Source organism: Archocentrus centrarchus, chromosome 11, assembly GCF_007364275.1.
Source record: "Archocentrus centrarchus isolate MPI-CPG fArcCen1 chromosome 11, fArcCen1, whole genome shotgun sequence".
Taxonomy (NCBI): Eukaryota; Metazoa; Chordata; class Actinopteri; order Cichliformes; family Cichlidae; genus Archocentrus; species Archocentrus centrarchus.
The window spans coordinates 33,278,407-33,302,296 of NC_044356.1; the positions used below are offsets into that span (position 1 = coordinate 33,278,407).

Genomic DNA, 23,890 nt, shown 5'->3' on the forward strand with positions numbered 1-23,890 from the left:
CACATGCCAAGGAAGGATGGCTACAGGAGTGACAACAAGTGGGCTGACAAAAGGATGAAGCTCAAGCAAAGACAGAAGAGGAACTATGATAAAACAGCAAGGAATCTGGTGCCTCTGCAGGAAAAGGATGTTGTGAGGATTGATGGTCCTGAGCTGTGGGACAGAAAAGCAACTGTACTGCAAGAGGTAGGACCCAGATCGTTTGTTGTCGAGACAGAGAATGGTCAAGTTTTAAGGAGAAACAGGAGGAGTCTGTTAAAGATTCAGAATGGTGAGAGTCAAGAGAAAGAGACAGGATGGGAACAAGAGAATGTTGCGACAGAAGTGCAACACAGTGAATCTTCTTCATCATTGCCAGTGACTGTAACACTCAGAAGGTCCACTCGACCTAAGAAACCACCTGAGAGGCTCATAAAACAAATATGAATGAAGTAACGGGTTAACTGTGTAAAGAAAGTGGTAAAGCGTTGCTGACTTTAATGTGTTAAAATGTGTTCCTAATGGTTACAGTTACAGGAAGTGAAAGAGTCATAGTGTAATTTTAAAGACCAATGCTAGTTTGTTTGTTGAAATGTGTTGAAAATACCAAGCTTGAATATATTTCTTTTGAGCCATATGCATACATTGAGTTACAAGACATAAGGAAAGTTCATTACTGAAACATGTATGTTGTTGCATTCTGTTTAATATGTAAGTGCTAGTGAAGACTATGTGAATGAGGAATAACTGCTGTGACACTGAGGTAATCTTTTAAGCAGCTGAAAAAAAAAGGGGGATGTAATGATAAGTGTTAACTAAGGTGTCACCAGCAGGTGTCAGTGTTGTACGAGAGCCCACGTAGGAGGTGTGGAGAAGAAGACAAAGAGTTAAGATGGCAGTTCATGTTACATGTCAAGTCTGAGTCTTTTAATAAATGGCTAGCTGAAGCTAGCCCAATGTTCTTCAAGCTCTTTTATTATAAATAAGACAAGAACATTACAGCAGCAGCAGCAGTCACACTGATGGGAATCAGAGCATTGATGTAGTTTGAATATGTACATTCCTAACATCTGAAAATTGACTTAATGACTTAATGAACGGCTGCTGCATTTCCTAACAGTGGTCACAGTTAATACTTATCAGCATAAAACACTGTTTCTGACACATTTCTGATCAAACATATTTACAGTTTCATGTCTTTCCTGATTTTTTATCCCTGCTGTAAAACATCTTCTTTGTTAAAGCCTCAGACTGTTTGTTTTGCTTTGGTAAAAACAGTTTTCTGTGAGTGTGTCAGCATGCTGCTGAGTGCAGACACCAGCTTCACTAAATTCAGGGCCTTTTGAAGGAAGGAGTGTAAACAAGCTGCACAGTAGACATAACATAATATAACTATATAAACATAACTATAGTATAAAGTAACATATCACAGCAGTAATCTTGACAACAACTAAAAAGCAGCATCATAGATAGTTAGAAGTAAGCAGAACTAGAAATATAGAAGGTGTTGGAATAACAACTGCACAGAAGACAGAAATAAGACAGCATAGTAGAGAAGCAGGAAAATCACAGGCTAGATGAGTTACTGGAAAAGAATGTGTGCTTTGGTCTGATGTCTTGTGTCTGCAGGACCCAGATGAGTTTGTTAACTGTGCCCTTCATAACATAACCCCTGCGATAGGTGAGGGATCACTGTGTATTCTTTTCAGGGAAATAACCTCAAAACATAACTGACTGTCCCTTTAAAGTATCAGTGTAATAAAAATTTAGATATAAATGCTTAGCCTGTTCATCATGAGGAAAATAATTTCATTCACTTAACTTTTTTCTGTTTTTTAAAAAACAAAAAGAAAGTAAACGGACAGTCTAAAACTCTGAAACAAAACTAAAAAAAAATAATATTGTAATACTTTGTCATCTGACAACAAAAAATAAAAAAATACATCAGTGAAAAAACTTCCACAATTTATCTTTGGATTTAATTTATAATCAATATGACTGTCAAAAATGTTCATTAATTTTTTAAATATGGTCTATATAAAATAAATCCAGAAAAATTACAGTAAATAGCATTTGATAAACTGCATGAAAATTTAAAAATGAAAGGAAATAACTGTAAACAACATATATGCCTTTGAATAAAACCTCTAACTTTTTAAATGTTCTTTGAAATATCTGTGTCGAGTATTATGATAAACTGATATATCACTGATCCAGTGACCAGTCATATATCTAAATCTATATAAAAGAAAAAAGACAATTTGAGAAGCCATAATCCATAGAATACACTGTAAAAGAAAGATTTTGTGCTAATAGATCAGGTCATGAACATTCGAATTAAACTGTCTTATTCATTAATAAACAACATCATCACACTACAGTCCTTATATGAGTCAGTGAGAGCATTTCCATAGAGAGCCACTTTGCATCAGCAGCACCATGCTCCAGTGCTCTGGGAGACTTTATAGTCCTGACAGTTGAACACTGGATGACTGACAGCTGTCCTTCATCACAACAGAAGCCACAGAAATCGTCCTCATCAAAAACATGACTTTGATCTGCGTCCTCATCTGGACTCTCCTCTGCTGCTGCTTCACAGGTAAAGTCCAGAGAATCAAACTCCTCTCCTCTATCAACATCTGTCCCTCTGAAATGAAGCTGACAAAACCATCAAGCTGCTTTATGTTTGTGTCTCTGTATCCTCAGAGTCCAGAGGACAGATCACAGTGACTCAGCCTGGAGCAGTGAGCTCTGCTGTGGGAGGATCTGTGACCATCAAGTGTAGGACCAGTCAGAATGTTCATGTTTGGAGCAACAACCACCTTTTAGCCTGGTACCAACAGAAAGATGTAAAACCTCCCAAACGCCTCATTCATGGCGCTAACAGACGAGATTCAGGGATTCCAGCTCGTTTTACAGGCAGTGGATCAAACTCTGACTTCACTCTGACCATCAGTGGAGTCCAGGCTGAAGATGCAGCAGTTTATTACTGTAAGGGTCATCACTGGTTGAACAGTCAAGCTGTGTTCACACAGTGAAAAACAGTCGTACAAAAACCTCCCTCAGTCAGACTGAACAGAAACTAAACTGACTGCTGCAGCTGGAAGCTACTGCAGAGACTGATACAGTTCATTGAGGACACACACACACACACACACACACACACACACACACACACACACACACACACACACACACACACACACACACACACACAGAGAGACAAACACACACACACACACACACTCTTTGACTGGGTGTTAGTGGTTAGACCATGAGCTGAAATTTACACAACAGTCTCATGTTTTTTGTTTAAATTGTAAGAAGTAAATAAAGAAAAAAGCTGTGAATTGGATGGATTGGTGGAAAAAAAGTGGACCACTCACAGATACCAAGATTAGTCTTGGTCATGACCTTTGACCTTAGCAGTGGATCACAGCCACTGCAATTGTACCAGAAATCTTCCTGATCAGTGAGAACCAAAATGAAAAAATCTTTGAATCTCAGATTTTCCTGTTTACATACTCATGATTCTAGAAACCTGTTAGTAAACTGAAGGTGTTTGTTCATGATCATCATTCAGTTACTCGTTACTCATTTCATAATCATTTTAACAAACCTTGTATTGGAGGCTCTCCTGTCTGTGGGCTCACCTGTGGGTGCAAACACTGCATACAGAACCACAAAGCTGAGTGTATCCAGTACACAACTCAGAGGAACCCCTCAGGAATCGTTCTTCTGTGGACCTGCTGTGCAGTCTGGTGTTGCTGTTTCTGTGACAACCAGGTCCAAATACACTTTCTGTTCATGAACCAGTCTGCCTCTTCTCTGCTCCTACAGCTGAGCCAAAACAACACCAAGCTACCACACACACACACACACACGCACACACACACACACACACAATCATCCTTTCATTTTTTCATCTTTTCTCTGAATGCTCATCTTCTTAATGCTCCTTTCAGCCTGTGTTATGTTGTTCAACCAGTGTAACATAAAGACTTCATGTTGGACTAAACTCTTGTAAATATATTCATCAGGTGTGTGCAGATTTGTAAATTCTGAATAAAATCAAATGCCTGATTCAAATTTACTTTGCAAAACATCTTTATTATCTGAAAACACAAATGTTGTTGTTGTGAGAAAGAAACTGTTTTAGTCTTTATTTGTTATAATAGAAGATAGACAGTTACAGAGTGCAGACTGAGCAGTAAAAACAACATCAGACTGAGGCAGGTCAGGACTGGGAACACTGGTCTCTCCTGAGTGGCTCTGAGACCAGAGTCTGGCAGCCCTGGGTGGCCTCACAGGTCACAGAGCCCACCTTCCCCCACCGATCTGCAGGGAGCCTCAGGGTGCTGCTCCAGCTGTAGAGGCCGTCCTTGTGCAGCACCACAGGGCTCCTGCTCTCCTCCCAGCTGATGCTGCCGCTGCCGTCCACCTTCCAGGACAGCCTCCAGTCTGAGGGGAAGCCCTTGTTGGCCAGACATGTGATTGTGGCATTGCCCTGCTGCAGCTCCTCACTGGAGGGGGGCAGCACTGTCAGGATGGGACGAGTATCACCTAGGAGACACCAATCAGCTTAGAGCACAGGGAGCACACAGCTGTCAATCAAACCACAGACACTTGGAGACCGTTACTGTGAGAGAGTTGATGTTCTCCTTGAAGAAGTTTCTGCCAGATGTTTTTCTGCTCCATCAGTCACTCACTCACACATTGTTTCACTTCCTTTAAGAAAGCTCTCATGCACATCAGCACAGAGAGAATCATCACAGTTTGACCTGAAATATGTTCAAACTAGCAAAATGTACAAAACAAGTTTAAACTCATCAAACTCATACATGACCTCACATCACTGTTCAGTGGAAACAAGTATAGAAAATATATTCAGCAACATGAAATGTTGTTCAGGTGTATCTAAGTTCACATAAATTTAAACAAAATTTCAAAAAAGTACATGAGAGACTAAAAATATTATCTTATCTTTGTATTTTCTACAACTAAAGATTATTTTTATCAAGATTAAATTTTAATTTGACCAAAATTCAGACATAAATATTTTTGGCAGAGCTGATCTGAATTACCCTCCATGACAAAAGAGCATGATGAAAATATCAGCAACAATTTGGTTGTGAAATTACATTTCTGTCATTCAAAAGTCAGAAAAGAAATGTATAAATTAATAAAATGAAACAATTTGATAGGAAAACAGAATAAATTTACTTCTAACTTGATGTCTGCTTCCTCTGCAGACTGCACAGAGACACGGCTCTCTGACTCTGACTGACTGAACTAAACCTACAAACCCTCAAGATTCAGCCATTAAAATCATAAATAAAAAATTTAATCTCTGGATTATTCTAATGTTTCAAAATAATTAAAATCTATTTCTAATATCCATTTCTAATCCAGACTGTTTCATTGGGAATACAGTACATATTCTTAAATTTACAAAAAATACTTCTGTTTTTTGCTATTACCAGCAGACAAGTAAAATATAATTAAGAGAAAAAATACTTAAATAAAACAGTTTTAAATGTGACTTACTTCCAACATCCAGTCTGGTTCCTCCACCGAACGTGTACCACAGTGATACAAACTCATTGAGCCGCTGTACAAAAACCTCTGACTGCACAGAGACACGGCTCTCTGACTCTGAGACAAACAAACTCACCAGAATAACTTACTAAGTTACTAAGCTTATATACATGATCAGGCATGATATTATGACCATGTGCCAAATATTGTGTTGGTCCCCCTTTGCTGCCAAAGCAGCCCTGACCCTGAGGGTGTGCTGTGGTATCTACACCAAGATCTTAGGAACAGATCCTTTAAGTCCTGGAAGTTGCGAGATGTTCAGCACATCCCACAGATGGATGATTGGATCGAGATCTGGGGAATTTGGAGGCCAAGTCAACACCTCAAACTTGTTGTTCTGTTCCTCAAACCAGTTTTTGCTTTGTGGCAGGAAACATTATCCTGCTGAAAGAGGCCACAGCCATGAGGGAATACAGTTTCCATCAAAGGGTGAACATGGTCTGCAACAATGCTTAGGTAGGTGGTACGTGTCAAAGTAACATCCATCAAGGTTTCCCAGCAGAACATTGCCTAAAGCATCACACTGCCTCTGCTGGCTTACCTTCTTTCCACAGTACATCCTGATGCCAGGTGTTCCCCAGGTAAGCAACACACACACGTACCTGGCCATTTTTTCTTCTTCTTCTTCCTCGCATTAATCTCGCACAGGCATGCGTTAATCCTGCACAGGCAAGTGGAGCTGGGCATGTCTCCACACTCAGCCCGGTCGAGGACATCCTCTGCCACCACGTCCACGCGCTTCATATCTTCTTTGATCCGGTCGAGCGACTGCTTCTTTGACCTTCCTCTGGGCCTCTTCCCCCACGGGCTCAGACACAGAGCAATCCTGGACACCGAGTGCTCATTACTGTGGACAACATGTTCGTACCATCTGAGGTGGGCCTCTCGCATCTTGTCTGCTACCCCCATGCATCTTCAGATGTCATGGTCATGCAGGGTCAAACTAAGGCTCCCTTGGAGCATCTGTATCTCGATGACCTGCAGTGCCTGTTCGTGTTTCACGGTTGCCGGCCAGCATTCACAGCCGTACCGGGAGCCAGGGTGTATGACGGTCTTGTAGATCTTGCCATTCAGGCACTTTGTGATAGCATTTTGCTGTCGCAAAGTACGCCCGTCACTTGGCGCCACTTAGCCCAGGCCACGCTAACTCGTGCGCGGGTGTCCACAAGAGCGTCATCATCACTGTGTATGATGGAGCCAAGGTACTTGAACTGCATTGTCTTCTTCAGGGGACGTCTATTGACGGTTATTGTTCCATTGTTTTGTTTTCCGAATTCCATGTACTCGGTTTTCTTGGTATTCAAACACATTCCGTTTTGACTGAGTTTCATATCCCACCGCTGGATTTGAGCCTCCAGTTGTCTTTGGTCCACGTCAGCCAGGTCCACATCATCAACATACAATAAGGTCCATGGGTGGGGTTGTTGGAGGTCAGCCGTCACGGTGTCCATGCACAGGATGAAGAGCAATGGTGAAAGGGCCGATCCCTGGGGCACGCCCACCACAATGGGGTATGGTGGGGAAACCCCCACCGGGCACCGGACGACGCTATGGACGTCATGGTAGAGTAGTTTGACCTACTGGACGTAGGCTTCAGGGATGTTGTGGGCACGTAAGGCGTGCCATATGAGGTCGTGGTGCATACGGTTGAACGGCTTCTCCAGGTCCTGGAAAGCCATGTGCATCAGGGTTATAATACACTGCTCAAAAAAATAAAGGGAACACTTAAACAACACAATATAACTCCAAGTAAATCAAACTTCTGTGAAATCAAACTGTCCACTTAGGAAGCAACACTGATTGACAATCAACTTCACATGCTGTTGTGCAAATGGAATAGACAACCGGTGGAAATCATTGGCAATTAGCAAGACACTCTCAATAAAGGAGTGGTCCTGCAGGTGGGGACCACAGACCACTTCTCAGTACCTATGCTTTCTGGCTGATGTTTTGGTCACTTTTGAATGTTGGTGCTGCTTTCACACTCGTGGTAGCATGAGACGGACTCTACAACCCACACAAGTGGCTCAGGTAGTGCAGCTCATCCAGGATGGCACATCAATGCGAGCTGTGGCAAGAAGGTTTGCTGTGTCTGTCAGCGTAGTGTCCAGAGGCTGGAGACGCTACCAGGAGACAGGCCAGTACACCAGGAGACGTGGAGGAGGCCGTAGGAGGGCAACAACCCAGCAACAGGACCGCTACCTCTGCCTTTGTGCAAGGAGGAACAGGAGGAGCACTGCCTGAGCCCTGCAAAATGACCTCCAGCAGGCCACAAATGTGCATGTGTCTGCACAAACTGTTAGAAACCGACTCCATGAGGATGGTATGAGGGCCCGACATCCACAGATGGGGGTTGTGTTCACAGCCCAACACTGTGCAGGACATTTGGCATTTGCCAGAGAACACCAGGATTGGCAAATTCACCACTGGCGCCCTGTGCTCTTCACAGATGAAAGCAGGTTCACACTGAGCACATGTGACAGAGTCTGGAGATGCTGTGGAGAGCAATCTGCTGCCTGCAACATCCTTCAGTATGACCGGTTTGGCAGTGGGTCAGTAATGGTGTAGGATGGCATTTCTTTGGAGGGCCGCACAGCCCTCCATGTGCTTGCCAGAAGTAGCATGACAGCCATTAGGTACCGAGATGAGATCCTCAGACCCCTTGTGAGACCATATGCTGGTGCGTATGGCCACATTTTGACTTGTTTTAAGGACATTACATCAAACTTGGATCAGCCTGTAGTGTGTTTTCCACTTTAATTTTGTATGTGACTCCAAATCCAGGCCTCCATTGGTTAATAAATTTGATTTCCATTGATGATTTTTGTGTGATTTTGTTGTCAGCACATTCAACTTTGTACAGAACAAAGTATTCAATGAGAATATTTCATTCATTCAGATCTAGGATGTGTTATTTGAGTGTTCCCTTTATTTTTTTTGAGCAGTGTAGTTTTGGATTTTACATTATTGTTTAGTCTTAGTTTTTTTTCTTTTTTTTCTCTAATTCAGTTAGTTTTAATTAGTTTTCAAAGTGGTTTTGCTCAGTTTTATTAGTTTTTATCTTCGGTTTAATGCTTAGTTTTAGTTTAGTTTCATTAGTTTCAGTATTAGTTTCAGTTTTTCATGCTTTGTCAGGTGCAAGATTCAAGGCACAAGGGTGACTACTGTGTAATAAAAACTCAACCAAAGATACCCTTTAAAGAAATATATTCAACAAACAACGGTTCACAAGACAGCAGTACTATGTGCTAAATGTGTGTAATATTAAGGACACACATGAACATCAACAGGGAGAAACAAAGAAAAACATGAATTCCCAAACTCAATAAATTCTACAATAAACTCCCAATAACGTTCAGTGTCAGTGCAGCAGATTAACAACACCTACATGTGGTGTTTGACAAAAACAAACTCTTTGAAGGAGTCAAAGCTCAAATCCATCTGCATCCTGATGTTCTCACCACCTGAAGCTGCTTCTGTTTTGGAGCTAGCTTGGTTAGATGCTCCTAATTAGACTTGCAGGGTCTTTGCGACCTCTGTACATAACCTACTGAAGTGGCCGACCTCATGTCGCATTTATGCTTGTGTAGCTGGATTGTGTGTGTTAATTACTTTGTGGTCGTGCTGGTGTTTTATATGCGGTTCCGGCTGGGATTTTTTTTTTTTGGTCCTCGCTCTTTGTGCTCAGATTTTTGGCTGCAAACATATTTGACCCTGTTTTTTCACGTTCTTCATTCCTCACGTCCATTCCGATAGTTTCAGCAGTCTCCCTCCAGGAATTTGCTGACATTTGTGAGGCCATATATCGATGCTTTGATTATCATTCCTGATTGTTATTCTCTCAGTGATAAAGTTGCTGGAAACGCACAAGGACGGAACAGGTTAATCACAACGTTGCGGCTGCGTGGACCCGACAAGTAGTCACATTTCTCCAGAGGTGAACGTCAGGTTAGGTCGGTTCAGAGTGACTCTGTGGCTTTCTCGTGCACACGCACGCACACGCACAGCTGCCCGACGGCGCTCTCAGCTTAAACTCGGAGAGCGGAAAAATGATCAAACCACAAGGCTTTTAAATAAAATGACAAACAAGAAAAAAAAGGTAATTTTATCTATAATTTCAGTTAGTTTTAGTTAGTTTTTTAATCTCACAATACAGTTTTAGTTAGTTATCGTTTTTTTCCTTTTAATTGCAGTTTTTATTTATTTCAGTTAACGACAATGTTTTTGCAATTTCAGTTTTCGCTATTTCGTTCGTTTTCGTGAACTATAATAACCCTGATGTGAACAGGCTTGTTCTTCTCTCGGTGGCATTCAACGAGCAGTCTGGCTGCGTGGATAGTGTCGTTGGTGCCGTGTTCTTCCTCCATGATCTGGTTGAACATCAATGTGATGTAAAAGAAAATATGATTCATCAGATCGAGCCACCTTCCTCCATTGCTCTGTGGTCCAGTTCTGATGCTCACAGGCTCATTGTTGGTGCTTTCAGTGGATGATGGGGTCAGCATGGGTACCCTGCTGGTCTGTGGTCATGCAGCCCTATACACAACAAACTGTGATGCACTTTGTGTTCTGACATCTTTCTGTCAGATGTAGGATTAACTTCTTATGGAGTCTGAGCTGCAGTAGCTCATCTGTTGGACCACACACGCCAGCCTTTACTTGTGTATCAGTGAGCCTTGGCCGCCCATGACCCTGTCGCTGGTTCATCACTGTTCCTTAGACCACTTCTGATAAATACTGACCACTGCAGACCAGGAACACCCCACAAGAGCTGCAGGTTTGGAGATGCTCTGATCCAGTCATCTAGCCATCACAATCTGGTCCTTGTCAAAGATGCTCAAATCCTTATACTTGCCCATTTTTCCTGCTTCTAACACTTCTAACTTTGCTCCCTAATATATCCCACCCACTAACAGGTGCATGATGAAGAGATGATCAGTGTTATTCACTTTACCTGTCAGTGGTCATAATGTTATACCTGATCGGGTAATTAAAGGAACACTATGAAAACACTTCAGATCTCAGTGGGAAAAAAAATTAAATTAAAATCATACTGCATATCTATACTGATTAAAAATGATCAACCTACAGAGGGCTGAATTCAAAGACACCTCAAAAATGAAAAGGAAAAAAAATGATGTTGTAGGCTAGTCCATTTCACTGAAATTTCATTTCAGCAACTCAGCATGGTACCAATGATAACATGATGCTTTGTATGGCCCCTATGTGCTCATATGCATGCCTGACAACATCGGGGCATGCTCCTGATGAGATGTCAGATGGTGTCCTGGGGGATCTCCAACCAGATCTGGACCAGAGCATCACTGAGCTCCTGGACAGTCTGAGGTGCAACCTGGCAGCATCGAATGGACCGAAACATGATGTCCCAGAGGAGTTCTATTGGATTGAGATCAGGCAAGCGTGGGGGCCAATCAGTGGTATCAATTTTGGAGGGAGGTGGTATGTGGGCTACAAAAGGAATGCAGTTTTGGTATGAATTTAAATCTGTTTTTAATCCACTACACCAGTTTATACACCACGAGACAAATCAGACAAATTATTTCTGATTGAAATGACACCTGTTAATTCACACTGTGATAACTGTACATGGATCCCTGTGTGAGTCAGTGAGAGCATTTCCATAGAGAGCCACTTTGCATCAGCAGCACCATGCTCCAGTGCTCTGGGAGACTTTATAGTCCTGACAGTTGAACACTGGATGACTGACAGCTGTCCTTCATCACAACAGAAGCCACAGAAATCGTCCTCATCAAAAACATGACTTTGATCTGCGTCCTCATCTGGACTCTCCTCTGCTGCTGCTTCACAGGTAAAGTCCAGAGAATCAAACTCCTCTCCTCTATCAACATCTGTCCCTCTGAAATGAAGCTGACAAAACCATCAAGCTGCTTTATGTTTGTGTCTCTGTATCCTCAGAGTCCAGAGGACAGATCACAGTGACTCAGCCTGGAGCAGTGAGCTCTGCTGTGGGAGGATCTGTGACCATCAACTGTAGGACCAGTCAGAATGTTTATGTTGTTAACAGTTACCACCATTTAGCCTGGTACCAACAGAAAGATGGGAAAACTCCCAAACGTCTCATTTACTTTGCTAGCCTCAGAGATTCAGGGATTCCAGCTCGTTTTACAGGCAGTGGATCAAACTCTGACTTCACTCTGACCATCAGTGGAGTCCAGGCTGAAGATGCAGCAGTTTATTACTGTCAGAGTTGTAACGCTGTCAGCAGTCTGTATGTGTTCACACAGTGAAAAACAGTCGTACAAAAACCTCCCTCAGTCAGACTGAACAGAAAGTGAACTGACTGCTGCAGCTGGAAGATACTGCAGAGACTGATACAGTTCACTGAGGATACACACACACACACACACAGACACACACATACACACACACACACACACACACACACACACACACACACACACACACACACACACACACACACACACACACACACACCTGATTTGAAATGAGCATGTATCAAAAAAAGAAACACAACTTAAAGATTTAAATATCCAGTGGTATCGTTCTAGTATCCCATGTTTATCTTTTATTGACTACAGTCCATAAAAACCACCAGAAATGTGATAATTAACAACTTGTTCATGACCTTTGACCTCAGCTTTGTACTACTTTGTACTAGCAATACTCAACTCAATCTTAAAATAAGATTAACATCAAAAATAATTTTTAAATACTCTAAACTAGAAACATTAGATCCCTCAGGATAAAAGAGAAAATAAAACTGAATCACCAAATTAAACGAGTCACTAATAAATCAGATTCTGTTAAACTATGTAAGACGTAGTTTAAACAGAAACTTTGCTTTCAAATCAATTAAATAATTTAGTTTTCATTTTCATCAGATTTGAGGGTTTCTTTCAGTGTTCAGTTCAAGTTTTTGTTGCAAATCTATGAACTCCATAATGTGAGGAAAATCATGTCCTAATACAAAACTGAGGACCAAACACTGAACAGATCAGTCCAAGAGTTACAAGGCAGCAGGCTGCAGCCATCATGGAGCAGAGAGGGTTGATGAATCTTGAAAATGAAGACTGTGTGGGTCCTTCTTTTTGTGCAGCAACATTTTCACACACATTAACCAAAGAGGACCATTGGCATTCGTATGTATACAAAGAAAAATCCACACCATCACAGCCTCCAAAACCATAAAGCACTCTTATGAAATCTCTTGCAGCCTCCATGTTCTGCTTATATGGCCTCCAACTTGATGGTGCTGACCTCCTGTACAGAAGGGACACAAACGATTGTCACTTGTTCTTGTGTGAATAAGGATGAGAAGCTGATACTCACAAGTTGGTTAGAGGTGTTAACTCTGCCTGCTGCTGTATTGTTGCTCTAATGTTGTGCGTCTCCATCAGTACTCTAACAACAGTCATTTCTTCCATGGCCTCCTCAGCAGCTCCTGGTCTAAAATGAATTGCAGCTGATTTTCATTCTCCTCTCCCTGGTCTCCTCTTGGCTTTGCTGTTCCTGCTCAGCTGTTCTTCTGTTTCAATTAAACATGTTAGACTGAGGAGGTGTGGTTCATTTTGTTGATTAGGGAAGATGTAGGTAGGACAATTATCTAGAAACAGTGAAAACAGGAATTTCCTAAATAAAATGTATGAACACAAAAACAAGTGAGACCAACTGAAAAATCACACGATCATATCGTCTAAATTGTCCTGGGGGATCTCCAACCAGATCTGGACCAGAGCATCACTGAGCTCCTTGACAGTCTGAGGTGCAACCTGGCACCATCGAATGGACCGAAACATGATGTCCCAGAGGAGTTCTATTGGACTGAGGTCAGGCAAGCATGGGGGCCAATCAGTGGTATCAATTTTAGAAAGGAATGCAGTTTGGTATGAATTTAAATCTGTTTTTAATCCACTACACCAGTTTATACACCACGAGACAAATTAGACAAATTATTTCTGATTGAAATGACACCTGTTAATTCACACTGTGATAACTGTACATGGACCCCTGTGTGAGTCAGTGAGAGCATTTCCATAGAGAGCCACTTTGCATCAGCAGCACCATGCTCCAGTGCTCTGGGAGACTTTATAGTCCTGAGAGTTGAACACCTGGATGACTGACAGCTGTCCTTCATCACAACAGAAGCCACAGAAATCGTCCTCATCAAAAACATGACTTTGATCTGCGTCCTCATCTGGACTCTCCTCTGCTGCTGCTTCACAGGTAAAGTCCAGAGAATCAAACTCCTCTCCTCTATCAACATCTGTCCCTCTGAAATGAAGCTGACAAAACCATCAAGCTGCTTTATGTTTGTGTCTCTGTATCCTCAGAGTCCAGAGGACAGATCACAGTGACTCAGCCTGGAGCAGTGAGCTCTGCTGTGGGAGGATCTGTGAACATCAAGTGTAGGACCAGTCAGAATGTTTATAGCTCTGACCGTTTAGCCTGGTACCAACAGAAAGATGGAGGAGTTCCTAAACTGCTCATTTATTATGCTAGCACTCGAGCATCAGGGATTCCAGCTCGTTTTACAAACAGTGGATCAAACTCTGACTTCACTTTGACCATCAGTGGAGTCCAGGCTGAAGATGCAGCAGTTTATTATTGCGTGGGTGACTTCTATACTATCAGTCAGTATCGGTTCACACAGTGAAAAACAGTCGTACAAAAACCTCCCTCAGTCAGACTGAACAGAAAGTGAACTGACTGCTGCAGCTGGAAGTTACTGCAGAGACTGATACAGTTCACTGAGGACACACACACACACACACACACACACACACACACACACACACACACACACACACACACACACACACACACACACACACACACACACACCTGATTTGAAATGAGCATGTATCAAAAAAAGAAACACAACTTAAAGATTTAAATATCCAGTGGTATCGTTCTAGTATCCCATGTTTGTCTTTTATTGACTACAGTCCATAAAAACCACCAGAAATGTGATAATTAACAACTTGTTCATGACCTTTGACCTCAGCTTTGTACTACTTTGTACAAGCAATACTCAACTCAATCTTAAAATAAGATTAACATCAAAAATAATTTTTAAATACTCTAAACTAGAAACATTAGATCCCTCAGGATAAAAGAGAAAATAAAACTGAATCACCAAATTAAACGAGTCACTAATAAATCAGATTCTGTTAAACTATGTAAGACGTAGTTTAAACAGAAACTTTGCTTTCAAATCAATTAAATAATTTAGTTTCCATTTTCATCAGATTTGAGGGTTTCTTTCAGTGTTCAGTTCAAGTTTTTGTTGCAAATCTATGAAGTCCATAATGTGAGGAAAATCATGTCCTAATACAAAACTGAGGACCAAACACTGAACAGATCAGTCCAAGAGTTACAAGGCAGCAGGCTGCAGCCATCATGGAGCAGAGAGGGTTGATGAATCTTGAAAATGAAGACTGTGTGGGTCCTTCTTTTTGTGCAGCAACATTTTCACACACAATAACCAAAGAGGACCATTGGCATTCGTATGTATACAAAGAAAAATCCACACCATCACAGCCTCCAAAACCATAAAGCACTCTTATGAAATCTCTTGCAGCCTCCATGTTCTGCTTATATGGCCTCCAACTTGATGGTGCTGACCTCCTGTACAGAAGGGACACAAACGATTGTCACTTGTTCTTGTGTGAATAAGGATGAAACACAGATACTCACAAGTTGGTTAGAGGTGTTAACTCTGCCTGCTGCTGTATTGTTGCTCTAATGTTGTGCGTCTCCATCAGTACTCTAACAACAGGCGTTTCTTCCATGGCCTCCTCAGCAGCTCCTGGTCTAAAATGAATTGCAGCTGATTTTCATTCTCCTCTCCCTGGTCTCCTCTTGGCTTTGCTGTTCCTGCTCAGCTGTTCTTCTGTTTCAATTAAACATGTTAGACTGAGGAGGTGTGGTTCGTTTTGGTGATTAGGGAAGATGTAGGTAGGACAATTATCTAGAAACAGTGAAAACAGGAAATTCCTAAATAAAATGTATGAACACAAAAACAAGTGAGACCAACTGAAAAATCACACGATCATATCGTCTAATTTGTCCTGGGGGATCTCCAACCAGATCTGGACCAGAGCATCACTGAGCTCCTTGACAGTCTGAGGTGCAACCTGGCACCATCGAATGGACCGAAACATGATGTCCCAGAGGAGTTCTATTGGACTGAGGTCAGGCAAGCATGGGGGCCAATCAGTGGTATCAATTTTAGAAAGGAATGCAGTTTGCTATGAATTTAAATCTGTTTTTAATCCACTACACCAGTTTATACACCACGAGACAAATTAGACAAATTATTTCTGATTGAAATGACACCTGTTAATTCACACTGTGATAACTGTACATGGACCCCTGTGTGAGTCAGTGAGAGCATTTCCATAGAGAGCCACTTTGCATCAGCAGCACCATGCTCCAGTGCTCTGGGAGACTTTATAGTCCTGACAGTTGAACACTGGATGACTGACAGCTGTCCTTCATCACAACAGAAGCCACAGAAATCGTCCTCATCAAAAACATGACTTTGATCTGCGTCCTCATCTGGACTCTCCTCTGCTGCTGCTTCACAGGTAAAGTCCAGAGAATCAAACTCCTCTCCTCTATCAACATCTGTCCCTCTGAAATGAAGCTGACAAAACCATCAAGCTGCTTTATGTTTGTGTCTCTGTATCCTCAGAGTCCAGAGGACAGATCACAGTGACTCAGCCTGGAGCAGTGAGCTCTGCTGTGGGAGGATCTGTGAACATCAAGTGTAGGACCAGTCAGAGTGTTTATGTTTATGGCAACAATCATTTAGCCTGGTACCAACAGAAAGATGCAAAACGTCCCAAAATGCTCATTTACTTTGCTAGCACTCGAGATTCAGGGATTCCAGCTCGTTTTACAGGCAGTGGATCAAACTCTGACTTCACTCTGACCATCAGTGGAGTCCAGGCTGAAGATGCAGCAGTTTATTACTGTCAGAGTTTTCATGAAATCAGCAGTCAGTATCGGTTCACACAGTGAAAAACAGTCGTACAAAAACCTCCCTCAGTCAGACTGAACAGAAAGTGGACTGACTGCTGCAGCTGGAAGTTACTGCAGAGACTGATACAGTTCACTGAGAACACACACACACACGCAGGCACGCACACGCACACACACAAAAAATCATCCACTGTTGCAATGAGTGTCAGTAATTACAAACATTAGAAATTCGGCACAGTGTCAGTGTTAAGTCAGTGTGTGTGTGTGTGTGTGTGTGTGTGTGTGGGGGGGGGGGGGGGGGGGGTGAGCAGGTAGCAGTTCATCAGATTTTGTGACTTGTTTACACACAACCTGTCTGGTGAGCTCACGATGCACAGAGAGAGAGAGGCAGTCTGCTTGGCTGCATCGTCTTTGCTCTGCATAATAACACCAAGTCAAACCTTTGGGTTCATTTCCACACAGATGAGTGTTTGTAGAGCTACAATATTAACCTGACTGGAAGAAGGTCGTTTTACAGAGCCGGTGAAAACTCCCTCTCAGAGATAATCCCTCTCACAGGACGTTTTTCTGAGTTTTAGACGGAAAAATATTCCCAGCTCTACACCAAAGTCTGTTCGGGCAAAGAAAAAAAAAAAAACACAAGAGGAGAAATGCCCGGCTCCAGTTTGGTTCTGTTTAAGGTGCTTTATATTGTACTATGAAGCAATATTGCACAGATGAAAGAAAGCAGTCCTATGCATTTGTTTAATTTGCACACTGAGTGAGGAAGTGGTTTGACTTACCAAGATGCCTTGCAGCATAGGATTCTATGGGAATGGAGCCCTGTCACTGTCTATCTCCAGCCTGGTGGAGGATTCCAAGTGTGTCAAGGTAAGACTGGGAATGACTATCAAAGAGTCTCAGGGCCTGGCTGTGAGAAGAGTCACTCCAACCCGCATCACAGGGAGAGAGTGGACCCCAGAAACTGCAGTGGTGCACACAAAATCAGCTCTCCATAACCAGGACATAGCAGGACACAGCCAAGAGGGCAGAGGGGGATTTGGCTGTGCACAAGTGAGCCCTGACTGGCAAAAAGTGACTGAAGAAGCAAAGAAGGTGCGCCTGCATTCCAAGTCAAGCAGAAATGCTTGACTTGGGAAATCTTGTCTTTGTTGTAGAGACCACACAGACCTCATGAGAGGTTTAAAGAACAGTTTTATCAGCTAGGAGATCATCATTTGGATCCTATGTGCACCTTTTCATTTTTCCCCCATTTTTCTCCTCTGGCTTTTACTTTTGCCTTCACTTGCTGTTCAGTTAAAGCACCAAAGCATACTTAGCTGGGTTTAGGAAGAGATCATATTTTGGGTTAAAATACACTTCTTCACAAGTCATTTTTCCTATTTAAAGTGAAAAGTTGGCCCGTCTCACTAACGTGTGCCACACACCAGCAGCAAAGGACATCTTGTGCGTAAACTCCTGGAGCTTTGACAAAAGGACACTGTTTTACTCCTGATCCAAGTGCTGGATGTATGTCCACACAGCAGCATTATCATGAGCACATACAGCCACTCGGTACGAGGCCACTGACCCTTCGTTAAAGCAGCTGAACTGAGGAGCTACCATTTCAGTGATGTTTCATTTATTATTTGTAAAGCAAATATGGATGTTAAACTGTCATGTATCCAATTCTTTAAATAGATCACATCATGATGTGAAATATATTTCAGCTGATATAACTTTATGAAACGGACTCTTCTTTACAAGCTTCAGTCATATGCGTTTGATTTCTCTGCGACGCCACTGAAACCTGATTTAATGCCATTTGCTTTGGCAGATTTTGACCCAAATGTGAACCTCATGTGTCAGATTAAAGATTATTTCTCTGAGGTTATAAATATCTCACATGGCATCTGCTTCAGGAGCCGCATTCATTATATTAATTTGTCCCCTGTTTGTGAACCTGTGGCTTTTGTGCAGAGATGTTTGTGTAGCAACTTTCAGAACATAAAGTCGCCTTGAATGTGATGTTTCCTCACATCCTCAGCTTCAGTTCGCATTTGATTGAAGCTGCTGTCCTTTTCTTTTTTACCGAGACATTAAAGATTCATAATGACAGCAAAAATGGCTGCCAGGTGGCTAATTTCTGTGTTTACTTTCATGCAAAGAGCACATGTTGGGCTTCATGATGTGTGCTGTTTGCTAGAGTTTCTCTACAGCAGAGGAGCAGCCAGACTCACATTTGCTTTAATATCAAACATAGCAGGTTGTTTTAAAGACCTATTCCAGACTTGAAAAATACAAACAACATACTGCTCTCTATTAGTTTTACGATCATAATAAAACCTGAAAATAATCACAAACACTCACAGCTTTCTTTGATTTGTAAAACCTTTTTTCCCCACCGTGAACATGAAGAAGAGGCAGGGGCGCGCCCCCGCTTCCCTCCTCACTGATGAGCAGGGCCGGGATCAAGTACTTCACTGAGGTACTGAGGTACTGAGGTACTGTGGTACCGAGGTCTGCTTTCTCCTTCTACTCCCGCAGGTTATATTTTGAATCTAAATATCATACTTTGTACTTCATACCAGAGTTATTATAGTTTTGCATTTTTTAACTAGTTTTTAATTTAAAAAAAAAATTTTTTTTAAGGTTTTCAGAGCAGGTCTGACTGTTTCAGTGTAGTTTGAAATCTTTAAAAATCTTCACTTTTATTTTAGTTTGACTTCTTCTCTTAATGCAAGTTTTTTTTTTTTTGCTTGGAACAGATACACTTTATACAATACAAACACAAAGAAGTAGAATTTAGAAGTAAATTTTGGGCTTTTTTAAAACTTTGTTTAAATGTTCCTGAACCACAGACAGAATTAAAGGTCTAACATTTAAAGAGAAGCTACCATCTGTCTTCACAAATGGCACATTTATTTTATTAAATTATATTAAGGTGTGAAATGAATTATTGAGTAAAACTGTGACATTCATGAAAAACAAAGCATAATGTAGCTGCTACATCATGCTTAGTCTACGTGCTACATTGTAGCATGATGCAGAAATGTGCAAAGTGAAATCTGTGTGAAATTTTTTTTTATTCTGGTTTGTGTTCAACATGACTTTGACCACATGATGGCAGCATTTGTTCAGTGTAGAAACTGCTGGCTGAGAAAAGCTGCTTCTCATCTGCTGCCAAACAGCTTAGTTTAAGGTCAAAGGTCAATCCAGATGGTGGATGTGTAAAAAGACAGAACACAAAGAAAAATATGATAAGATGAAACTATAAAGCATTTTTTAATCCTTTCATTTGTTCTGCAGTAAAAGCGAATCCAAACAAAGGGAACAAACATCTTCACTGCACGTTGTCATTTGGAGCTTTAACTGTAGAGGTGATTATAATCAACCTCATCAGAGCCACAGTGCTGTAATGACTGCATTTATCCACTCTGAGCTCTTATGATGATGACAGCTTCTCACAAGTGTCCGCCCTACAAACCACTACAACACCCAGCAGAACGAGCAGCTGGTGATCTGCAGTTACGTCTCTGTGCAGCAGACAGGTTCAGTGGTCCGATTATTTTACACGTTCATGATGGTTAAACTCAGAGATTTTAGCACAGCACAGAACTCAGGGGCCTACGCACAAGCAGTCTCTATGGGCTCCCTTCCTTTCTTCATCCATATCACTCATACATATTTATTTTTTTCTTTTGAATAAATAATTGAACCGCAAACGCACAACAGACTGTAGTGGTCATTTGGGTAGATGTAATGAACTGTTCTTACACCACATTTAATTAAAAGAGCTTCGCTGAGCGGGTGCCACTGTTCAGCTGTTTTGGGGGTGTCAAAGTGCTGTTATACTGTAGTGAACAAGTGTGTGTAGTTTGGTGGGTCTAGCTTGACAATTGTGTGAATTTGAACGTCCTAACTGAGATTGTTCTGGAGTTGCTGCTTTCATCAGATTTTCAGAAAGCTTGACATCTGAATCTTACCCTTAGATCAAGGTCGCTGAGATTCAAACTCCTCTGAGATTTTTTAGTAGATGCATCCAAGATAGCAAAAGACGCTGTTCCCCAGTTCTGGTCATCTTTGTTGTTTTTAATGTGTTTTATAAATACATTTGGATTGGACTGGACCATGCCTTGACTTCAAGCAATATTCCAGAATAATTGTTTCTATTTTTTATACTTGCCATCTCTCTCCTGCACAACTATTAAGCTGATTCCTTCATAAATTACATAACTCTCATAATACTTATATAATATCACAGGCTCTCAAGGTTTTGACTGGCGAATGCAACCCTTCGATGACAGATACAGTTGCCATCAAAGGGTGAACACTGCTTAGGTAGGTGGTATGTGTCAAAGTAACATCCATGTGGATGGGAAGACTCAAGGTTTCCCAGCAGAACATTGCCTAAAGCATCACACTGACTCTGCTGGCTTACCTTCCTTGCACAGTACATCCTGATGCCAGGTGTTCCCCAGGTAAGCAACACACACACGTACCTGGCCATTTCTTTTTCTTCTTCTTCCTCGCATTAATCTCGCACAGGCATGCGTTAATCCTGCACAGGCAAGTGGAGCTGGGCGTATCTCCACACTCAGCCTGGTCGAAGACATCCTCTGGCACCACGTCCACGCGCTTCATATCTTCTTTGATCCGGTCGAGCGACTGCTTCTTTGACCTTCCTCTGGGCCTCTTCCCCCACGGGCTCAGACACAGAGCAATCCTGGACACCGAGTGCTCATTACTGTGGACAACATGTTTGTACCATCTGAGGTGGGCCTCTCGCATCTTGTCTGCGATCGGGGCTACCCCCATGTGTCTTCGGATGTCTGTGTTCATGACATGGTCATGCAGGGTCAAACTAAGGCTCCCTTGGAGCATCTGTATCTCGATGACCTGCAGTGCCTGCTCGTGTTTCACGGTTGCAGGCCAGCATTCACAGCCGTACCGGGAGCCAGGGTGTATGACGGTCTTGTAGATCTTGCCATTCAGGCACTTTGTGATAGCATTTTGCTGTCGCAAAGTACGCCCGTCACTTGGCGCCACTTAGCCCAGGCCACGCTAACTCATGCGCGGGTGTCCACAAGAGCGTCATCATCACTGCGTATGATGGAGCCAAGGTACTTGAACTGCATTGTCTTCTTCAGGGGACGTCTATTGATGGTTATTGTTCCATTGTTTTGTTTTCCGAATTCCATGTACTCGGTTTTCTTGGTATTCAAACACATTCCGTTTTGGCTGAGTTTCATATCCCACCGCTGGATTTGAGCCTCCAGTTGTCTTTGGTCCACGTCAGCCAGGTCCACATCATCAGCATACAATAAGGTCCATGGGTGGGGTTGTTGGAGGTCAGCCGTCACGGTGTCCATGCACAGGATGAAGAGCAGTGGTGAAAGGGCCGATCCCTGGGGCACGCCCACCACAATGGGGTATGGTGGGGAAACCCCCACCGGGCACCGGACGACGCTATGGACGTCATGGTAGAGTAGTTTGACCTACTGGACGTAGGCTTCAGGGATGTTGTGGGCACGTAAGGCGTGCCATATGACGTCGTGGGGCATACGGTTGAACGGCTTCTCCAGGTCCTGGAAAGCCATGTGCATCAGGGTTATAATACACTGCTCAAAAAAATAAAGGGAAGACTTAAACAACACAATATAACTCCAAGTAAATCAAACTTCTGTGAAATCAAACTGTCCACTTAGGAAGCAACACTGATTGACAATCAATTTCACATGATGTAATAGACAACCGGTGGAAATCATTGGCAATTAGCAAGACACACTCAATAAAGGAGTGTGTCATTCTCTGAATTCGGTGCACTTTGGGTTCTCAGGTTACTGAAAAATAAACCTCAGAAAATAGTGTTTCTGAGCATTGCAACTACTGAAGAACTATTTGAACCTCTGAGAAAAGATGTTTTCCCACCTTACAAATGAAATCCCAAAAATTATTAGTTATTTCTTTGTTGCTTAGGTTGTTTTAAATTCCACCCCGTAACAGGACAAATTCATTCTTGTATGAGTATGACTCTAAAACATAATCAAACTAATTCTTGCAGTTCCTTTGTCGTCAACTGTCCCTTGTGTAAACTAACTTATTGTAAGTATATTTTATTTGATTCTAAATAATAATAATTTGACTGTCAAGTAGAATATGGCAACTTAATGTACAAGCAGTCTTCATAAATAATGAAAATACACTTTCGCATTAACATTAGATCAGGCTTTTTTATGCTTTCTACTTGTCCTCTAAACTTTGCATACAGTTAAATAAACATTAGTCTAATATTTGTTATTACTATCAAAAAATGTATAACAACGTATCAAGTAACGGGGTTGAACACACTGTAACGGGGTTGAATAAATGACATTTAATCAAGATGAAATTGACTTTAATTCATTAAAACAAACAAGAGGAAAGAAACATAACAGTAGATATATAATATTTAACATTGTTTTAAAATAACATCACATTTAGATTGAAGAGATCTGTCTTGTGAGAAGAAAAAAATGAAGGACAGCAAAGACTGAATGCTGTATACAAAATCTGTTTCACTGTAATCAGTTTAACAGTGTAACGACATCACAACACAGTTACACTCTTAACTATCAATGTTAATATTGAAATAATTTTATATGTGCTTGAATCTGCCATCTGTGCCATCTGCAGTAAAAAAAAAGTGCATTGTTGTCAACTCTTAAAAATGGCAATTGAGCGTTAACTAAACTCTGAACTGAAAATCGGTACTTGGATAAATTTTAAAAGTTGTCAGTTTGATTTAAATTCTAAGCTAAATTGACAGAACTGTTCACACAGATTACAGAACAGTTTAGTGTTTGAAAACTGGACCAGGGGTTCACATTCTAGAGGGATTTGAATACAGCAAATTTGGGGGCAAGTCTTTAATACATTTTAATGGTAAAACAATGAAAAAACTGATTTTATTGTGTGACTTTGAAATAAAATGTAGTACATCTTCAAATAGGCTTTCAGCACTTAATGTTGTCCTTTAACCTTCGAGGTGACTGTGAAAATTTAGTCATGTCTGAAACATAGCAAGTAGTATATCAAAATGAAGGGAATTTGACAAAGACTATGAATCTGCAAAGGAAAAAGGCTGATGGGGCCATATTAGCCAGCAATTACTTGTAAAACCTCCTCCTAGTACAAGTCAAAATTTGATTCCCATAATTATCAATAAGAACATGAAAATCCACCTTTCTCTCTGCATTTGATTTAGCCATCTGATAGCTGCAATCTGAAAATAATAATCATGAAATAACATTTAGAGAAAAGGGGCTGCCTGACTTAAGAACAGTCCAACCCTCAACCCTGTAAC

At 41.6% G+C, this 23,890-nt stretch overlaps 1 pseudogene and 2 gene segments (V, D, J or C); 2 read left to right on the top strand and 1 right to left on the bottom strand.

The window, feature by feature from the left end:
* The first annotated feature begins 2,522 nt into the window (after positions 1 to 2,522).
* On the top strand, positions 2,523 to 3,017 carry LOC115787756 (Ig kappa chain V region 3381-like). The segment is given in 2 exon segments: positions 2,523 to 2,578; positions 2,686 to 3,017. Coding segments are annotated over 2 exon segments (384 nt in total).
* Positions 3,018 to 4,068: 1,051 nt separating this feature from the next.
* Positions 4,069 to 21,997, bottom strand: LOC115787757 (uncharacterized; annotated as a pseudogene).
* Positions 11,352 to 11,879, top strand: LOC115788802 (Ig kappa chain V region 3381-like). The segment is given in 2 exon segments: positions 11,352 to 11,407; positions 11,515 to 11,879. Coding segments are annotated over 2 exon segments (384 nt in total).
* Positions 21,998 to 23,890: the final 1,893 nt, after the last annotated feature.